This window comes from Bos javanicus, chromosome 4 (assembly GCF_032452875.1).
Source record: "Bos javanicus breed banteng chromosome 4, ARS-OSU_banteng_1.0, whole genome shotgun sequence".
Classification (NCBI taxonomy): Eukaryota; Metazoa; Chordata; class Mammalia; order Artiodactyla; family Bovidae; genus Bos; species Bos javanicus.
In genome coordinates this window covers 7,869,954-7,888,669 of record NC_083871.1, presented here as the reverse complement: position 1 = coordinate 7,888,669, position 18,716 = coordinate 7,869,954, and the positions used below count along the sequence as shown (strand labels likewise).

The following is an 18,716-nucleotide window of genomic DNA, read 5'->3' as shown; positions in this document are numbered from 1 at the left end:
GGGCAAGTGGCTTGCCCCCTTCAGTGTGACTCGTAATTTGTCCTTCACATTGACCTGTTTGGCCGCGTGTCCCCCTGTGGCTGCATGGAAGGCTGACCAGTATAATCTTGATAAGAACGTACACTGACCGGACAAGCACACTGTTTTTGTGTCCACTCCCCATTAGGAAAACTACCATACTTTCTTTAGAATTTGTATAATACAACACGGTAGAAGAAGGAGAGAAATTCCACCAGTAACTTCACTTTTCAGGTATTTGATAGTCATACTTCTTTTGTGCTTTTCCTTACTGTTTTTTTTAAACATATATGTGCAGTTTTCCTAACGTGCATTGTCATTTTACCATTGCTAAATCGTTACCTTTTCCATATCCAATTAATTGACTTTGGAAACCCTCATTTCAGTGGCTGACGCACATATGGATGTACCCTCATTTATGTTTCTGTATTATTCTATTGTGGAACCTGTTTCTAGATTTTTTACAGTTATAAATAAGTTGTTATATGCATTCATATTTTCTGTATTTCTTTGCTAAGGTGAGTCCCTAGGAAAGGAATTTTTGGCAAATTGTTTTTCACCAAGGTATGCCAGTGTTTTCTTCCTAACAGTCATATATACACTGACCTGTTTAAAATTATTGAGAGAGTGTCTAACTTTGGGAGTATTTTTTTGGATCTGTTTATTGTTTTTATTCACATAGGAGATGGAGGGAAAAAGAATTTTTATCTGTAACACACACAGGTATATGTGACAAATGCCTGTCAGGCTAGAAAATAGTTTTAAGATCACTTATCTGATGGTTTTGTTTGTAATTTATTGGTATGTTTATTACCCATAAATGACTTTTTTGAAAAGTCTATATATTATTTACCCTTTCTCTCTTGAGTTTTTGTTTATTTTTATAGTTGTATATATGAGTTCTGTGGGCTTCTGAGGTGGCACTCATGGTAAAGAACCTGCCTGCAAATGCAGGAGACACGAGTTGCAGGTTCGATCCCTGTGACTTCTTTCCTGCCATCAGGAAGATGCCCTGGAGGAGAGCCTGGCATTCCACTCCGCTGTTCTTGCCTGGAGAATCCCAGGGACAGAGGAGCCTGGCGGGCTACAGTCCATGGGGTCGCAAAGAGTCAGACACGGCTGAAGCAACTTAGCACACACACACGAGTTCTATATAATAAGTGCATCAAATATTACCCTTTGTGTTTGTTGCAGGTTTTTAAGTGTTAGTTTGCTGTGTTTTGACATACTTATTAGAAGTTTGTAGCTTTTCATTGTCAAGTACATAAAACTTCCCTTCACAGTTTATTCCACTGCTCTTATGCGTGGAGTCACGTTCCATGCTCTAGTCTGTATTTAAAATACTAATGTCTCATCTGCACTGTCATATTTTGTTCCAAAGATCTTCCTTGTAATTCCTTAGCATACTGTCTCTTTTTAATTATTTAAGAAAATGTTAATATTTTCTGGAATGAGTCTTATTTTACTTCTCTCTTGTTTGACCTTTTTCTACCTCTCTCTAAATAGTGTTAAAGTATATTTTTTAAATTGTTTACAGTTTTTCTTGTGGGGAGTGATAAACTTTTGATCAGTATTATACGTTCTTCTTAAAATTTATATTATACTTTTATATATTTAGAATGATATAATTGTAAATTTTAAATCTTGATAACATACTTCATATCAACATAATATTAAATTATATTACAAGCTAAGTTATAAATTACATTGTTATTTTTTATATATAACATACTGTATTAAAGTATGACTTTTGTTTATAGTTTATACAAAATTTATACTTGTTACATTTTATACTTACATTATATTACTTATATTATAATGATTTTTTTAAACAATTTCTCATTTAAACTGTATTTGTTCTTTTCCCTCTTTCTTATATATCTTCCCACTGATTCAAAATTTCATTTTCCATCAGTAAATCTTTCTTTTCATAAGAATTCCACATGTTTATGAAGGTCTTTCTGATCTATTTTGCATTTTTGTGCTATTGCTAAAAGGTTTTCTCCGATATATTCAGTAACAGTTTTCCCTAGGACATGGAAAGACTACTATATTTTAGTTAATCGTGTAGTTGGCCATGTAAATGAAGCCTTAACCATTTCCAGAGTGCTGTTTTGAGTTCTGCGAGGTTCCTATATGGAAAGTCAGCTGATTTTCAATAATGGCGTGTCTCTCCTCACCCATCCCCCTGTTGATTCAAGCCCTGAGTCTGGGGCTGCGGCTCACCCCTGGTCTTGTCTCCCACAGCATGGAGGAGTGCGAGGCTGTGTGCACAAGGCTTGCCATCATGGTCCACGGCAGCTTTCGATGCCTGGGTTCCCCACAGCACATCAAAAACAGGTGCGTGCCATCTTTTCATTTAGATGTCTGCTGTGAATTTGTAGCTGGACCCGTTATAACCAGAGGGGCACTAGGGTTGGCATGGTGCAGGCCCCTCATGGCCTGGGAGAGGAGACGGAGGCTGCGATGGGAAGGGTGTGTGTGAAACACCATCGCCGAGGGGTGCCCACTCTCAGCCCCACAGAGCCCAGCATTTCCCCACAAGGTCTTCTGCCCCCAAGGACACCCACTGTCATTGTGGTGACATTGGGAGGGTTCGAAATACCACTGCAGAGTCAAGATGAAATGGGACCAAAAGCATCCTCACTGATACACAAAACCTCATGGAAAGATTGTACTGACATATCCCTCACCCAGAGCGGGTAAGTAACGTGTGCTGCACTTGGAGAAAGACCCCATGGATTTAGGGTGGTGAAAGATGGTCCTTGTGGTTGCTTCCTAGTTCAGCTAATAAACTAGAGACTTTGTGCTTTAATAGCTTAGATTTCTTCCTTGGTTAATTGTCTTTTTTTCCATTTACTCTTTGGAATATTAATGATTCTATAATCAAGTTGTATGAGTGTTTTTAGGTATTCATATAACTTAAAAAAATTCAGTGTTGCCTAAGCTGTTTTCAAAGTTTATAAGGCATGCCACAATTTTATTGCGTTTTACTTGACTGCACTTCACAGATGCTGCGTTTTTTTCAAGTTGAAGGTTTGTGGCCACCCTGCACTGACTAAGTCAGTTGGTACCATTTTCCCAACAGCATTTGCTCACTTTCTGTCTTTGTGTCACATTTTGGTAATTGTTGCAGCATTTCAGACCCTCCACTAGCAAAAAGATTATGAGTCACTGAAGGCTCAGATGATAGCATTTTTTTTTTTTTAGCAACAATCTTTTTAAAATTAAGATATGTACATTTTTGGGCTTCCATGGTGGCTCAGACAGTAAAGAGTCTGTCTGCAGTGCGGAAGATTCAGGTTCGATCCCTGGGTTGGGAAGATCCCCTGGAGAAGGAAATGGGAACCCACTCCAGTATTCTTGTCTGGAGAATCCCATGAATGGAGCCTAGCAGGCTACAGTCCATGGGGTCTCAGAGTTGGACATGACTGAGTGACTTCACATCACATGTACATTTTTAGACATAATGCTATTGTACACTTAATAGACTACAGTATAACATAATTTTATATGCACTGAGAAGCCCCCCAAATCATGTAACCCCTGTAATTGTGGTATTTGCTGGATTGTGGTGGCCTAAACCAAACCTGCAGTGTCTCCAAGGTCTGCCTGTCATTTCTTTTAAATGTGTTGTTTAATCTGTCCCTTTTGACCTAGAGTAATTTATCCATGTATGTTGATAAATCTCTTTTATTTATTCAACGTTTTTAAATTTGGAATTCCAAAGCAGAGATTTGTTAAATTTGTAACAAATTTGTAAATTTATATATTAGGTTGAAATATTTTTATTCTATGGAGAAAATAACAATGAATGCTTGGATCGAGATGCTGAGTTGGGAAGTAGATCGCTGTTTTCCGGTGGCTCAGAGTTGGGGCACTGCTTGTCTGCCCTGCTCACTCTCATTTCAGGTCAATCCCTCATCAGATAGCCTGCTGGAAACTTCTCTCAGAATGTGCTCTGCTCACCTTTAATAAGGATCATCAAAAGACAAATAATATTTCACGCTCCCTCACCTTTATGAATGCCCACATAAAGTTTTACAGCCCTTGCCCGATTGCTGGGTGATGTATGTCTGAGTTTGGCTTCTTGCCCTTCAGGAGGTCTCCTGACCTCACTGGAAGTAGCAGTGAGCAAGGTCCCGGAGGAGCATCCTCTCCCCGCTTTGGTCTGCATGCTCTCACCTGCTGCTGAGTTTCACGTCTGATAATGTGTAATGTGTCACTCAGATGGTAAAGAATCTGCCTGCAATGCAGGAGACCTGGGTTCAATCCCTGGATTGGGACGATCCCCTGGAGAAAGGAATGGCAATCCACTCCAGTATCCTTGCCTGGACCATTCCATGCACAGAGGGGCCTGGTGGGCTACAGTTCAGGGGTCACAGAGAGTGAGACACCACTGAGCAACTATCACTTTCAGCGTGTAACAGGATTGAGAACAGATGGTCAGTAAGTATGAATAGTACAATTTTGTTAAGAGAGATAGTTTGTGGGTGATTGACTGGAACCTTGAACTTAATACATTCAAAAAATGATGTGTAAAGTTGGTATATTCTTGTGACACACTGAGTGCATGTGTTTCCATAATATTGAGATAAAGAATACAGGGTTCATCATAAAAGGGAATGCTGGGCTTCTAAACCTGGGGGTCATCAGTGCGGTGCCTGCTTCTCTCCTCCGGGTGTTGGGGGGCTTCAGGAGGCAGCTCGGGGAAGATGGTGCCCCCTGGGCCTCAGAGCCATCACGTCATGTCTGAGCCTGGGGGCGAGACCAGGTCCAGGTCTTCCCTCTGCCTCCCTCCTTCCCACTGCCTCTTCTTGGGTGGTTTCCATGGACACGCCATTCTTGCTGCTCTGATTCTTTTTTTTTAATTAATTTTTTTATTGAAGGATAATTTCTTTACAGAATTTTGCTGTTTTCTGTCAAACCTCAACATGAATTAGCCACAGGTATACATATATCCCCTCCCTTTTGAACGTCCCTCCCATCTCCCTCCCCATCCCACTCCTCTAGGCTGATACAGAGCCCGTTTGAGTTTCTGAGCCATACAGCAAATTCCTGCTGGCTATCTAATTTACATGTAAATTTACGTGTAAATATAAATTTTCATGTTACTCTCTCCATACATCTCACCCTCTCCTTCCCTCTCCCCATGTCCCTAAGTCTGTTCTCTATGTCTGTTTCTCCACTGCTGCCCTGAAAATAAGTTCCTTGGTACCATTTTCTAGATTCTGTATATATGCATTCAGTTCAGTTCAGTCGCTCAGTCGTGTCCAACTCTTTGCGACCCCATGAATCGCAGCATGCCAGGCCTCCCTGTCCATCACCAACTCCCGGAGTTCACACAGACTCACGTCCATCGAGTCAGTGATGCCATCCAGCCATCTCATCCTCTGTTGTCCCCTTCTCCTCCTGCCCCCAATCCCTCCCAGCATCAGAGTCTTTTCCAATGAGTCAACTCTTCGCATGAGGTGGCCAAAGTACTGGAGTTTCAGCTTTAGCATCATTCCTTCCAAAGAAATCCCAGGGCTGATCTCTTTTAGAATGGACTGGTTGGATCACCTTGCAGTCCAAGGGACTCTCAAGAGTCTTCTCCAACACCACTGTTCAAAAGCATCAATTCTTCGGCGCTCAGCTTTCTTCACAGTCCAACTCTCACATCCATACATGACCACTGGAAAAACCATTGCCTTGACTAGACGGACCTTTGTTGGCAAAGTAATGTCTCTGCTTTTGAATGTGCTATCTAGGTTGGTCATAACTTTCCTTCCAAGGAGTAAGCGTCTTTTAATTTCATGGCTGCAGCCACCATCTGCAGTGATTTTGGAGACCCTAAAAATAAAGCCTGACACTGTTTCCACTGTTTCCCCATCTATTTCCCATGAAGTGATGGGACCAGATGCCATGGTCTTCATTTTATGAATGTTGAGCTTTAAGCCAACTTTTTCACTCTCCACTTTCACTTTCATCAAGAGGCTTTTTAGTTCCTCTTGACTTTCTGCTATAAGGGTGGTGTCATCTGCATATCTGAGGTTATTGATATTTCCCCCAGCAATCTTGATTCCAGCTTGTGTTTCTTCCAGTCCAGAGTTTCTCAAGATGTACTCTGCATAGAAGTTAAATATGCAGGGTGACAATAAAGAGCCTTGACGTACTCCTTTTCCTATTTGGAACCAGTCTGTTGTTCCGTGTCCAGTTCTAACTGTTGCTTCCTGACCTGCATACAGATTTCTCAAGAGGCAGGTCAGGTGGTCTGGTATTCCCATTTCTTTCAGAATTTTCCACAGTTTATTGTGATCCACACAGTCAAAGGCTTTGGAATAGTCAATAAAGCAGAAATAGATGTTTTTCTGGAACTCTCTTGCTTTTTCAATGATCCAGTGGATTTTGGCAATTTGATCTCTGGTTCCTCTGCCTTTTCTAAAACCAGCTTGAACATCAGGAAGTTCACGGTTCACATATTGTCGAAGCCTGGCTTGGAGAATTTTGAACATTACTTTACTAGCATGTGAGATGAGTGCAATTGTGCGGTAGTTTGAGCATTCTTTGGCATTGCCTTTCTTTGGGATTGGAATGAAAACTGACCTTTTCCAGTCCTGTGGCCACTGCTGAGTTTTCCAAATTTGCTGGCATATTGAGTATAGCACTTTCACAGCATCATCTTTAAGGATTTGAAATAGCTCAACTGGAATTCCATCACCTCCACTAGCTTTGTTCGTAGTGATGCCTTCTAAGGCCCACTTGACTTCACATTCCAAGATGTCTGGCTCTAGGTCAGTGATCACACCATCGTGATTATCTGGGTCGTGAAGATCTTTTTTGTACAGTTCTTTGTGTATTCTTGCCACCTCTTAATATCTTCTGCTTCTGTTAGGTCCATACCATTTCTGTCCTTTATCAAGCCCATCTTTGCATGAAATGTTTGCTTCGTATCTCTAATTTTCTTGAAGAGATCTCTAGTCTTTAGTATACGATATTTATCTTTCTCTTTCTGACTTCCTTCACTCTGTATAATAGGCTCTGAGTTAATCTACCTCATTATAACTGACTCAAATGCATTCCTTTTTATGTCTGAGAAGTATTCCATTGCGTATATGTATCACAACTTCTTTATCCATTCATCTGTCGATAGACATCTAGGTTACTTGCATGTTCTAGCTGTTGTAAATAGTGCTTCCATGAACAATGGGATACATGTGTCTCTTTCAATTTTGGTTTCCTCAGGGTATATAACTAGGGGTGGATTGCTGGGTCATATGGTAGTTTTATTCCTAGTTTTTTAAGGAATCTCCATACCGTCTTCCATAATGGCTGTATCAATTTACATTCCCACCAGTGGTTCAAGAGGGTTCCTGTTTCTCCATACCCTCTCTAGCATTTATTGTTTGTAGACTTTTTGATGGCCATTCTGACTGGTGTGAGGTGATATCTCATTGTAGTTTTGATTTGCATTTCTCTAATAATGAGCAATGTTGAACATCTTTTCATGTGTTTGTTAGTCATCTGTATGTCTTCTTTGGAGAAATGTCTATTTAGGTCTTTTTCCCACTTTTTGATTGGGTTTGTTTTCTTGGTATTGAGTTGTATGAGCTGCGTGTATATTTTGGAAATTAATCCTTTGTCAGTTGGTTCATTTGCTATTATTCTCTTCCATTCTGAGGGTTGTCTTTTCACCTTGCTTATAGTTTCCTTTGCTGTGCAAAAGCTTTTAAGTTTAATCAGGTCCCACTTGTTTACTTTTCCTTTTATTTCCATTACTCTAGGAGGTGGGTCATAGAGGATCTTGCTTTGGTTTTTGTTGTCAAGAGTTCTGCCTATGTTTTCCTCTAAGAGTTTTATAGTTTCTGGTCTTACATTTAGGTCTTAATCCATTTTGAGTATATCTTTGTGTATGGTGTTAGGTCTGATTCCTTTCTTTTTAAAAGAATTTATTTACTTTTAATTGGAGGATAATTCCTTTACAATATTGTGTTGGTTTCTCCACCTTTGCTTGTTTGAATTCCTTTCCTGGACCCAAAGGGGCAGACCCCAAGAACCGCCCAATCAGAGAATGTTCCTCCAAAGGGCAAGTCCTTCCCCAAGTCCTTTCTGAGCTTCTCAGCCCAGCATCCTGCTGCATGCCCATCCTCCCACCTCCTCCATCCCTCCTGTTTTAAATGCATTCATCAAAATATGAGTTGTCATGAGGCCCGCAGACTAGAAGATGATTGGACCGAGGGCTTTGTCACATCTTCTGGGCAGAGGTGTGAGGCTTGAACTCAGTGGGAGGTACCAGATTGGCCCAATGGAGTCTCTCCCATTGGGTGCCCATCAGTCTCGGAAGTGAGCTCATGGTGCCTGTGGCATTCATAGGCCTGGTAGGTGGGCATCTCAGGAGAGGTAGCAACCATGGGTCCAGGAGAGGGGACTGCTCTGGTTGGGGGTCATAGAGAAATCTCTGAGTACAGGTAAAAGTACCATGGGGAGACTGTTTAAAGGGCATTGGATTCTTGATTGCATAATAGACACATCTCTATAAATACTGGATGTGAGAACACTTAAGAGGGATGAATGTACACCAGCTAAAGAATGCTTTGATTTAATGTTGAAATTCAAGGTAATCATTGGGCTGAGTGAAATCCACCCTGGGAATAGCTGATTTTTAAATATTGGTGGGAAAAGACCCTGATGCTGGGAAAGATTGAGGGCAGGAGGAGAAGGGGATGACAGAGAATGAGATGGTTGGATGGCATCACCGACTCAATGGACATGAGTTTGAGCAAACTCAGGGAGATAGTGAAGGACAGGGAAGCCTGGCATGCTGCAGTCCATTGGGTTTCAAAGAGTCAAATACAGCTGAGCAACTGAACAATACATATGGCTGAATGACCATGGGTTTTCTGGCCTTACCTTGGGTTTCACAAGCCTGCATTCTTTTCATTTTGGGGTGGATCACTCTTTCAGCGGAGCCTGTCCTGTGTCTCATTCGGCAGCGCCCCCAGCCTGGGGATGACAGCACAGCATGTCCCCAGACATGGCCCTGGTTGCGAAGCACCATCTCACCTGCACTTTCCCCCGTGTCTTCAGGCAGTCAGAGATGGCTGAACATGCGGGCAGAACTGAGGTTGGAACTCAGAGTCCCCAGGGTAGCTCAGGCTGTAGCCCTGCCCTTTCCCTGACCTCCAAGGTGTGGCTCTGCATCAGCTAGAGGAGAGACCGTGAGCGGGATGGGCTGGGAACAGGCCTGATGAGGGCCAGCTCTGCACACACTGGGGGATGGTTCTTCCTGTAGGCTGGTCCTCTGGGCCCTGGGTAATCTCATTTTGCATAAGTTCCAGGATCTAGTGAGAAGAGCATCTTCCTCTCCTTCCAGCCTCAGTCTGGTCCAGCTCAGATGTGAGAAATGGTACCCCAGTGCCAGCGGGCCTGGAGGACACTGTGAAGATGGCAGGTTGGGGTCCCCCACATCCTCTGAACACCCCTCCTCTTCCTGCCTCACTGTCTCCCGCTTGCTTGGACACCTTGCAGCCATGACTGCACCCCACCAAGCCGCCCACACCGCCCTCCTTCCTGGCCAGGGCACGGGGCCTCTGGCCTCTCCGAGGCTCAGCACTTCTCTGCCTTGTGTCTTCGCAGCTACTGCTTGTCTCTTCTTTGGCAGGAGCTGTCTCCTCCCTGCCAGGAGTTCTGTCTGTGCCAGACCCACCTGGTTCCAGTGAGACCTGACGCTCCTGGATAACACCGCCTGGGTGCTTTGTCTGCCAGCATCACCCTGGGCTCAGCATCCATGCCGTCTCAGGGATGGAACCTGGGGGCAGTGAGAGCCAGTCCTGGATGCCTTGGTGCAGGGAACCCAACAGAACCACCTCAGAGATGCGCATGTGGTCCTGAAATGTTCAGGCTTTGATTCCCAGGAGCCCTCATGTTGCCAGACTCTAGACTCACTCCTTTGTTAATAATTGGACATCCTATTTTGTCAGGTTCCAGGCCTTCTTTTTATAACTTTTTAAGGTATCTTAAGTCATATTTCTAAACAACTGAACATTGTGTTTGGAGAAGGAAATGGCAATCCAATCCAGTATTCTTGCCTGGAAAATACCATGGATGGAGGAGCCTGGTGGGCTACAGTCCATGGGGTTGCAAAGAGTTGGACACGACTGAGTGACTTCAATTAGTTAGTTAATTATAAACATTGTGTTTAACCTTAGAGCTGGCATTCTAATTTATTTTTAAATGTTTTTTGTGTTTGCAAGCCAAGAACAAACCAAGTCGAGTCTGATCACTGCTAGGTTTCTCTTCCTGGGACTTACCCAGGCTCTGGCTCTGCTGGTCCCGGCTTCAGCCAGCATTGCATCCTTAGCCTGCCTGCTGTGGAGACAGGAGGATTTGGCTAAAAGTGGGACTGGTGGGCCAGGAGGACCCACAGGGTCTACGACTGACTTTCTGAGGTGTGGTCTCTCAGGGAGGGTGGCGCCCTGGCTCCGCCCCCGTCTCTACCCCATCTCTGTGCCTCCCCATACCCCGCGCCCCCCAGCCTCTGCTTCAGGCTAGAGGTGTGTGTCCCTGCCCCCATCCAGCCACAGGGCTCTTGCCATCTCAGAGCTCCTCTCAGATCCCTCCTCAGTCTTGTCTGCACTCCCTGCCTTTCTGCGCTCAGCCAGACCACCTCCCGGACATCATCCCTCCTCCGCCAGCCTCTGGGGGTGGGGGTCATGCCTGTGCTCAGTGGCTGTGGGGCTTGGATGCCACTTTACTTTGTCCCCTGTTTCCAATCAGAGCAGGAGAGTTCCTGGCGCCCCTGGAGGACCCCTTTAGGGTCAAGAAACTTGGGAACATGTCCCTCATCCTTTGGCCTTTTCCTTTTGAAAGTGAAAGTTGTTCAGTCATGTCCAGCTTTTGCAACCCCATGGACTATACAGACCATGGAATTCTCCAGGCCAGAATACTGGAGTGAGTAGATCTCCTTCTCTAGGAGATCTTCCTAACCCAGGAATCGAACTGGGGTCTCCTGCATCATTGCAGGAGGATTCCTTACCAGCTGAGCTACATGGGAAGCCTATGGTTAAAGAAGTCGCCTTCTCTGAAATGTATAAAGCATGACAATAGCCCGCAGTCCCAGACCATCGCTCCTCGGTGACTGGGCCCTTCCAGGGAGTCACGCCCATTGCCCTTTCTCGCTTCCCCAGGCTCTGGGTCAGCCCTTCTAAGTTCCAAATTGCCTTTCTTCCCTGGTGGCCATTGATTCCTGTTTTCATCCCTGCTGGACTAAGTACTGTGTATAGATCATCTAGCTTGCTAGGTAGTAATACCCAGAGATGACACCTGTAGAGTGCATTCCAGACGCTGGTGTTAAGTGCATGTGCACATGTGTGTTTGTGTGAGCCACTCAGTCGTGTTTGACTCTGCGATTCCCACAAACTGTAGCTCACCAGGCTCCTCTGTCCATGGAATTCTCCAGGCAAGAATACTGCAGTGGGTTACCATTCCTTTCTTCAGGGGTTTTATGTGTATCAGGTAACTTATTCCTCATGACCATGATGACCAACCCAGGAGCCGACATTATGGCCTCTCTACTTTTACAGGCACAGAAAGTAAGACTGGAACATTTGGGAGTCTCTCTAGGTCACTGGTTAGTGAATGGAAGAGCTGGATTTGAGCCCAAGCACTGGGGCTGACCGTCCCCATCTAACAAGTACAGGAGTGAGCCAGGGTGAGGTTGGGGCTCACCTGTGGTCCATCTGACTGCTGAGCCCCCGGGTGGTCAGCTTGCACCAGGCTGGCTTCCTGCTGGCTGCAACCTGGGGCTGTACAGATGAGAATGGATGCAGATGCGTGCCGGGTCTTCAGCCACACCAGCCTTCCTCTTGGTGTGTTTCTGCATATTCTAATTGTCACTGAGAATCTGACCCCCCACTTAACGTTTAACTTCTGATTTCCAGGTCTGAAAGATGCTTCAGTGGGGTCTCGCTAAATATTTATTCAACATTCTTCTCTTCCTATGTCCCTATTTTTGAGGAAGAAAATTGCTTCTTTATCAAGTGTATTTCTTGTATCCATTTGATACTGACATGATCTCCTCCCCTTGAGACCTTCCTCCAGTGGTTTTCTCCTTCCTCTTCTGAATCTTTCAGGTTCTCTTTTGTGTCAGTTGTGAGATACATTTATCTATTAGTAACAGAACATGAGACACATAGAAGAATATTTGTTAGGCATATTCATTTTCACATGTAGTAAAAACCCAGAAGCAACTGGTTATTGGCACTTGTTCACTTGGCTTGAGTCTTCACAATTTGCTTGGTCCCCAGAATAGCTGCTTGGCTCCACCCACCCGTCACATCCATGTCCTAGACGAGAATCAAGAAGAAGGAGGGAAAGGCAAAAAGGGCCCATGCCACCGTCCCCTCTTCAAGCAGGCTTTTCCAAGTCCCGCCCAGCGACTTTCACTTATACGTTGTTGGTCACCCTGGCTACTAGAAAGGCTAAGAAATATAGACCTGAGCTAGGGGCTTCCCCAGTGAAATAAAGTTGATTTCTGTTACGAGGAAGACAAGGGAGGTAGATGCTGGGTGGTTCTCTGCAGCGTCACATTCTGATAGGATTGTTTCCTCAGTTGAGAGTGGTTGTCAGTTTCAACGGGCTGTGATCTGTGGCTTCTGGTACAAGACTGATGTGTGATATGGAATATATGTCTGTACATCGTGTGCACGTGTGTGTCTGTATAAAGGAAAGCTGGAGGCAGCGGTGGCTACCTGGTAACCAGGGATGACCAACACCGACCTCTGTGGGCACTGGTGCCTCGTCCCAGGTAGTGAGGGATGCAGGTCGTAATGGAGCACATCCTGAGAGTCTGGGCAGCTGCCTTATCACCTGCAGGCTGTGGGCACGTTCATGACCCACCAGGGAGGGACCGTAACAGCCGTGCATCACACCCCTTTGCTTTCCCTCCCTTGGGACTGGCTTAAGCGGGAGAGTTAAGTCTGAAGGTGAAAAGCGGTCCTCCCAGGAAGGAAAAATGAGTCACATTTCTGAAGCACAGAGTTTACACTTTGAAGTCTGCTGGGCCAGTTTAAGTGGAGAGGGAAGATGGGGCTGTTTATGTATACACAAAATAAAACTTTATGTGATTTTAAAGAGACTACTTAAGATGATGAGAATTTTCATTTCCTTGAGTTGTCTGACATGCAAATTTTAGGAACTGAGAAAGAAAATGAAACAAACCTCAAAGGATGTGCTCATCCATCATTTATGTTGCTATTTTACTTAAAATATAAAGAATGTGAATGTCATTCAGTCGTGTCCAACTCTTTGCGACCCCGTGGACTATACAGTCCATGGAATTCTCCAGGTCAGAAAACTGGAGTGGGTAGCCGTTCCCTTCTCCAGGGGATCTTCCCAACCTAGGGATCAAATCCAGGTCTCCCACATTGCAGGCGGATTCTTTACCAACTGAGCCACTGAGGGAAGCGCAAAATATAAAGAATAACCTGGAGGATTTATCCATCAGTTTTCTGCGAAGAGACAAGAGGAGGTACAATGATGTTTCAGTTCTCAAACTGTGACTTTCTGGGCATCTGCAAATTAATATATCACCTATGTGACACCATATGCTTAAGCATGACAACTTCAATCTATTACTTCTACAAAACATTACCACATACATAAAAGCCTAGACTTAGATTATATCGCCTGATAATAAACTGGCTCACTTAAAAATGAAATATCTGATGATTCTGTGTGTTTATATCATCTTCACAAAGGAGGAGGCACTTTGTACATGGGTGCATAGAATGACTTCTGCTGTGGCACGGAGCTTTTGAATCACGGGGGACAAGATTCTACTGGTCTGCGTTTTGCTTGCTTAGAAGCATTTCACCACTTCTAAAAACAATGAATTCATTCTCTTTACTAGAAATGGTTCTTTTGAGAGAAAGGACTGAGCTCTCCTCAGCATGTGTGCACTTTACAGAGGCGAGTAGTTTGTTATCCTGTTTGCTTTGAAGACACTGAGCTGCCTGAACACACTCAGTGTTGCTCCAGGGGTTTCTGATCTACGTGCTCCTCTCCCGCTGGACTTCTTGGGCGATATCCCTGGTCTTGGACATTCAGCTCATGAGGGATGTCATCCAAAGTGTCACTTGACCAGAGGGAGCACCGTGCTTTGATTTTCTCATATTTTCCCTTGGAACAGTGGGACTGCTTCTTGCCTACAGTGAAGATGTGCAATGGAAGTGATGGGAGATTTTTTCCTGGATTCAGACTCACACCGTGATCCCTTTTCATTCGTGCACATTTGATGAGGGCCTGTGTCAGGACCCCAACTTGAGCCTGGTCCCTTATGTCAGTAAGTCTGGTGTCAGATGGACACACATTACAAAGACATATAAATGCAACACAGTGAGGTAATTTTGTGGACAAAATGCTGTATGATGCAACTGTTATTGGGTGTCTCCTTAGTCACAGGGTCTTTAGCTGGATAGATGAATAAGGTGCAGCCCAAATAAAAGCTTACATAAGATACCATAAGTGCTACTCATGGTAAGACTTAGGAGGAGACAGCCCAGTGTTTTAGATGATGGATTGCCTGGGTGGCTTCCTGGAGAAGGAGGCATTTAAACCAGGTGTATTTGTGGGAGGTGAATCAACTGTGTGAGCCCTTCTGGTGGTAGGAGAGTCATGGAGATGAGTAACGCAAATCACATTTGAGAAGAGCTGGACTGTCACACAGGTGCAGGGTGAATAATGGGGGCATCCACTTGGAGACAGTGTTTGGGGTTAAACCAAGGGAGGTTTAAATTCTGGGGTGGAAAATAAGGGAACAAAGGGAAGCAATAAGAAACAGGAGCAGAAATGGTCCATTAAAAGGTGACTTTTGTTCTTTAGCTGGAAGTTAATTAAGATGAACTGGAGTCAGCTGAGAACAGGGCAGGCGGGAAAGAAAGCATTGGTGGGGAGGCTTGGCAGAAGAATAATAGAGCTTTACAGCCAGCTGGTCTGAGGCAGTAGGAGAGAAGGAGCTGTCATGTCACTAGCCTTGGGATCTGGGAGGTGGAAGATGGTGATGTCAGGGGAGAAACACGAAGTCAGGATGGGCTGAGAGGGAGGAGCTAGGAGCGTGTTCTCTGTGAGCCTGGGGGCTGCCCAGGGGTTCCTAAGGAAGAAAGGATGCTGTGTTCTGCCCGGATGCTCTTAGCTGTGGCAGGAGACAGGGAGAGAAGCCTAAAGCTGATGGTGATCTTGACTCTCTCGGGAGACAGAGGCAGGGGGTAGCTGGATTCAGGCCACCTTTGTCACTTTTGTGGATTTGGATGTCGTGGGGCGGGGCTCTCATCCATGTGCTTACCTTTCCTGAAACATTACTGAACTTGGGCCATTTGTCAAGTGCTGTTTGTGCATCATCTCATTTAATAGCCTAAATAGCTGTGATTCACCCGCTTCACCATAACGCAGCTCAGACCTAAACAAGCTCGGCAGTTGGCTCAGAACGCAGAGTTACAACTGAACCAGTTTTAGAACTCAATTCTCAACTCCTAAGATCCTCATACTACGGCTGTCTCCCCAACTCACCCCAAACTGACGGCATGACAGAGCTCTGCTGCTGGGAGCTCTTGGGTGTCTGTCTGTGATGCCAGCTGGGAGCTTCCTCTGTAGAACTTTCTTCTCTTGCCTCTGCAGAGAGAACAGACTCCCCTCATTTTGAAACATGGGCTGACTCCTCTTTGAAAGCTAGTATGGCTGGATGAGATGCAGCCAGTCAGTCAGTCTGACGTTACAGTCAGACTTGGAACATCACCTCTAGGGCTTTGAAAAAGTTATTTAACATTTCTGAAAGCTTGTTTTTTTCTCTTAATGGGGACAATCATACGTATTTTGTGGTACTGTGGAAAGAAGTAGCTGGATACAGTGAGTATATTTCTACCTTGAGGGCTAGGACACCCTGAGATCAAATTGTGCTTTATTTCCTCAGTTCTTTTCTCAAAACTTACTCTCCAGTTGGATCTCCTGTATGTAGTCCACCTATTCATAGAAGCATGAGAGCCCCTGGATGTTAGCTAGCAATATAGCCACTTGGAAATAAGAATGCACTTTCCAGCTCTCACTATCTGTACATATGGGAAAAGAGATTATAGAAGAGGTACTAGCAACTTCAAGGATATGAATTTGTAAGGAAGGGTGTGCACTTTTTCTGCCTCTTCCTTCCTTGCTTCTGATGTGAATGCAGATGTGATGGTTAGAGATGAAGCAGCCATCTTGGACCATGAGGCAACTTCAGCAATGGAGACCTGTGAGCAGAGCAATATTACAGGATGGGCCAAAGAAAGCCTTACCCTTTTGTGGTTGCCTGACCTCAGATTTTATACTTGCTAATATCCTGCTTCTCTGGGTTTTCTGCCACTCATTTATGAATCTGAACAGACTAGCACTCTCTGACATATAAAACACAACATTCGTGGTTTTTACTATTTTAAACTTTTTCCTGATAGAATGTAAATCCTTTGACAGTAGACCTTTGTTTTTATTACTGTATCTCTGACATTCGGGACAGTACATGACGTATGCTCAGGGTACTTGTTGAACAAATAAATAGATGAGTGAATGAACGCAAACTCTGTAGTGCATGGGATACCTTTGCTAGACGATATCTTCTTCCAGGCTGCTTTGATTGAACTTTAAAAGAGCAGTCAGATGAGACTGTGGGAGAATTTAGGCTCTGCTCAGCTTAATGAAGAATAATAACAACAATCAACCCCTTTGATAAAGATTTCTATCCAGCTCCCACTGATCTCTGGACCGGATGAAGCCTGCTTTCTCCCAGAACCTTCTGCATTGTTTGTCCTTTGTTGGCTGCTTTTAGAAACAGGCTCTGTCTTACTCAGTGTCTCCATGAACAGGAACCATCAGGTGCGTGATGCAGGCCCAATTGCTGCTCAGTCTTGGCAGTGTTTTCCTGTCACTTCCCTGCAGGGTAGCCAGACCCAGTACTGACGTAGCCTGACCTGCCAAGAACTAATGTGCACATAGACAGCAAAAATGTGCCACTCCAAAGCTCAGCGGGCACTGCAGGATGGTGAGTTCCGGTTGCAAATGCAGCTTAATAAGCCCAGGAATACCCAGGCTAGCCAAAGAAATGGATTCCTCTTAGCCCAGGACTTTGCTTCCCTGTTGGCTCAGATGGTAAAGAATTTGCCTGCAATGCGGGAGACCTGGGTTTGATCCCTGGGTTTGGAAGATCCTTTGGAGGAGGGCATGGCAACCCACTCCAGTATTCTTGTCTGGAGAATCCCATGAAGAGAGGAGCCTGGCAGACTACAGTCCCTGGGGTCACAGAGAGTTGGACATGACTGAGCGATGGAGCACAGCACCGTGAGGAGGTCAGCTCAGTGCAGTAAATGGTGAACTAGGTCGGAACTGTATTTCAGGTTTCAAATAATTCAGGATTAAAATTTTGGAAGTTTATTTACTCTGGGTTCAGTTACCCTAAAATTTAGGTGTGTGTGTATATGTATCTCTGTGTGTATGTGTGTGTACATGTTTCTCTGTGTGTGAGTGTACATGTGTGTCTGTGCATGTATGTATGTTTGTATGTGTGTATATAAGTGTGTGTGTTCGTGTATGTGTGTGCATTCAAAGAAAATGCGTGAGGCCACAACGGTTTAAAGGTTTCATAGTTGAGAAGCATTTTACAAATTTGATTTGGGGCTCTCTTTTATCAAAAGCATAAAAAAAAACTTTGCATGAGTTAGCTTTTGTTGTAAACAGCTGCAAAGTGAAGTTTATGAGATGCAGTGGCTGATATGATTTTCATTCATCCTCCAGCAGCTGCAGATGGGCTGGTCTGGATGGTTCAAAGGGGCTGGCTCTGTCCCACCTGTAACACATCCTCCTTCCAGAATCAGTGTCTGAGCATTTTCCAAACAGGAAAATGTCTAGAGAGCACAAGTACGATTCAAGCCTGAGGTCACATCGCACCTGCAAATCGTGTCACGTGGCTGTTAAGAAAAAGAGCAGGAGAACAGTCTCACCCCTTAAGGCAAGAACTCAGCAGGGTGATATGGCAAAGGGTGTCATGTTGGAGCCATGCTTCCCTGGTGGCTCAGAGGGTAAAGAAACTGCCTGCAATGCGGGAGACCCAGATTTGATCCCTGGGTTGGAAAGATCCCCTGGAGAAGGGAATGGCAGCCCGCTCCAGTATTCTTGCCTGGAGAATTCCATGGACAGAGGAACTTGGTGGGCTAGAGTCCATGGGGTCACAAAGAGTCGGACACAACCGAGTGACTAACACTTTTACAATCTACTGCAGTCCCAACCACTTGTCATTGATTTTTCAAAACAGTGGCCATCCTTTCTTTGTCTTTTAATAGATTAATTGAAATATACTTTACATGTCATACAACTCTCTCGCTTAAAGTGTATAATTCAGTGCTTTTTAGCATATTTACAATTATGTGCAACCTTCTCCACAGTCAATTTTAGAGCATTTTCATCATCTCAAAAAGAAACCCTGTCCCTTTAGCGATCAATTTTCTTTTCATTCTAGTTCTAACCTCCACTGATCTGCTTTCTGTCTCTATAAAGTTGTCTCTTATTGACCTATAAATGGAATTACATAATATATGGTCTTCTCTGACCAGCAGCGTTCACTCATTGCAGCGTTCACTCATTAAGGCTCATTTGTGTTATCAGTACTTCATTTCTTTTTAAGGCCAAATAACATACAACAC

At 44.4% G+C, this 18,716-nt stretch overlaps 1 protein-coding gene and 1 long non-coding RNA gene across 2 annotated transcripts in view; one reads left to right on the top strand and one right to left on the bottom strand.

Moving 5' to 3' along the window:
- The window catches only part of ABCA13 (ATP binding cassette subfamily A member 13), a 351,070-nt gene that overhangs the window by 320,158 nt on the left and 12,196 nt on the right, over positions 1–18,716 (top strand). The window contains exon 57 of the mRNA XM_061415367.1: positions 2,266–2,358. Within this exon, the coding sequence (XP_061271351.1) occupies positions 2,266–2,358 (93 nt within the window). The remainder of the gene's footprint in view (positions 1–2,265; positions 2,359–18,716) is intronic.
- LOC133245795 (uncharacterized) lies at positions 11,960–13,645 on the bottom strand. The gene is made up of 2 exons (XR_009735770.1): positions 13,482–13,645; positions 11,960–12,162 (listed from the first exon to the last, which is right to left on the bottom strand). It is a non-coding gene; the product is annotated as an uncharacterized LOC133245795 (long non-coding RNA).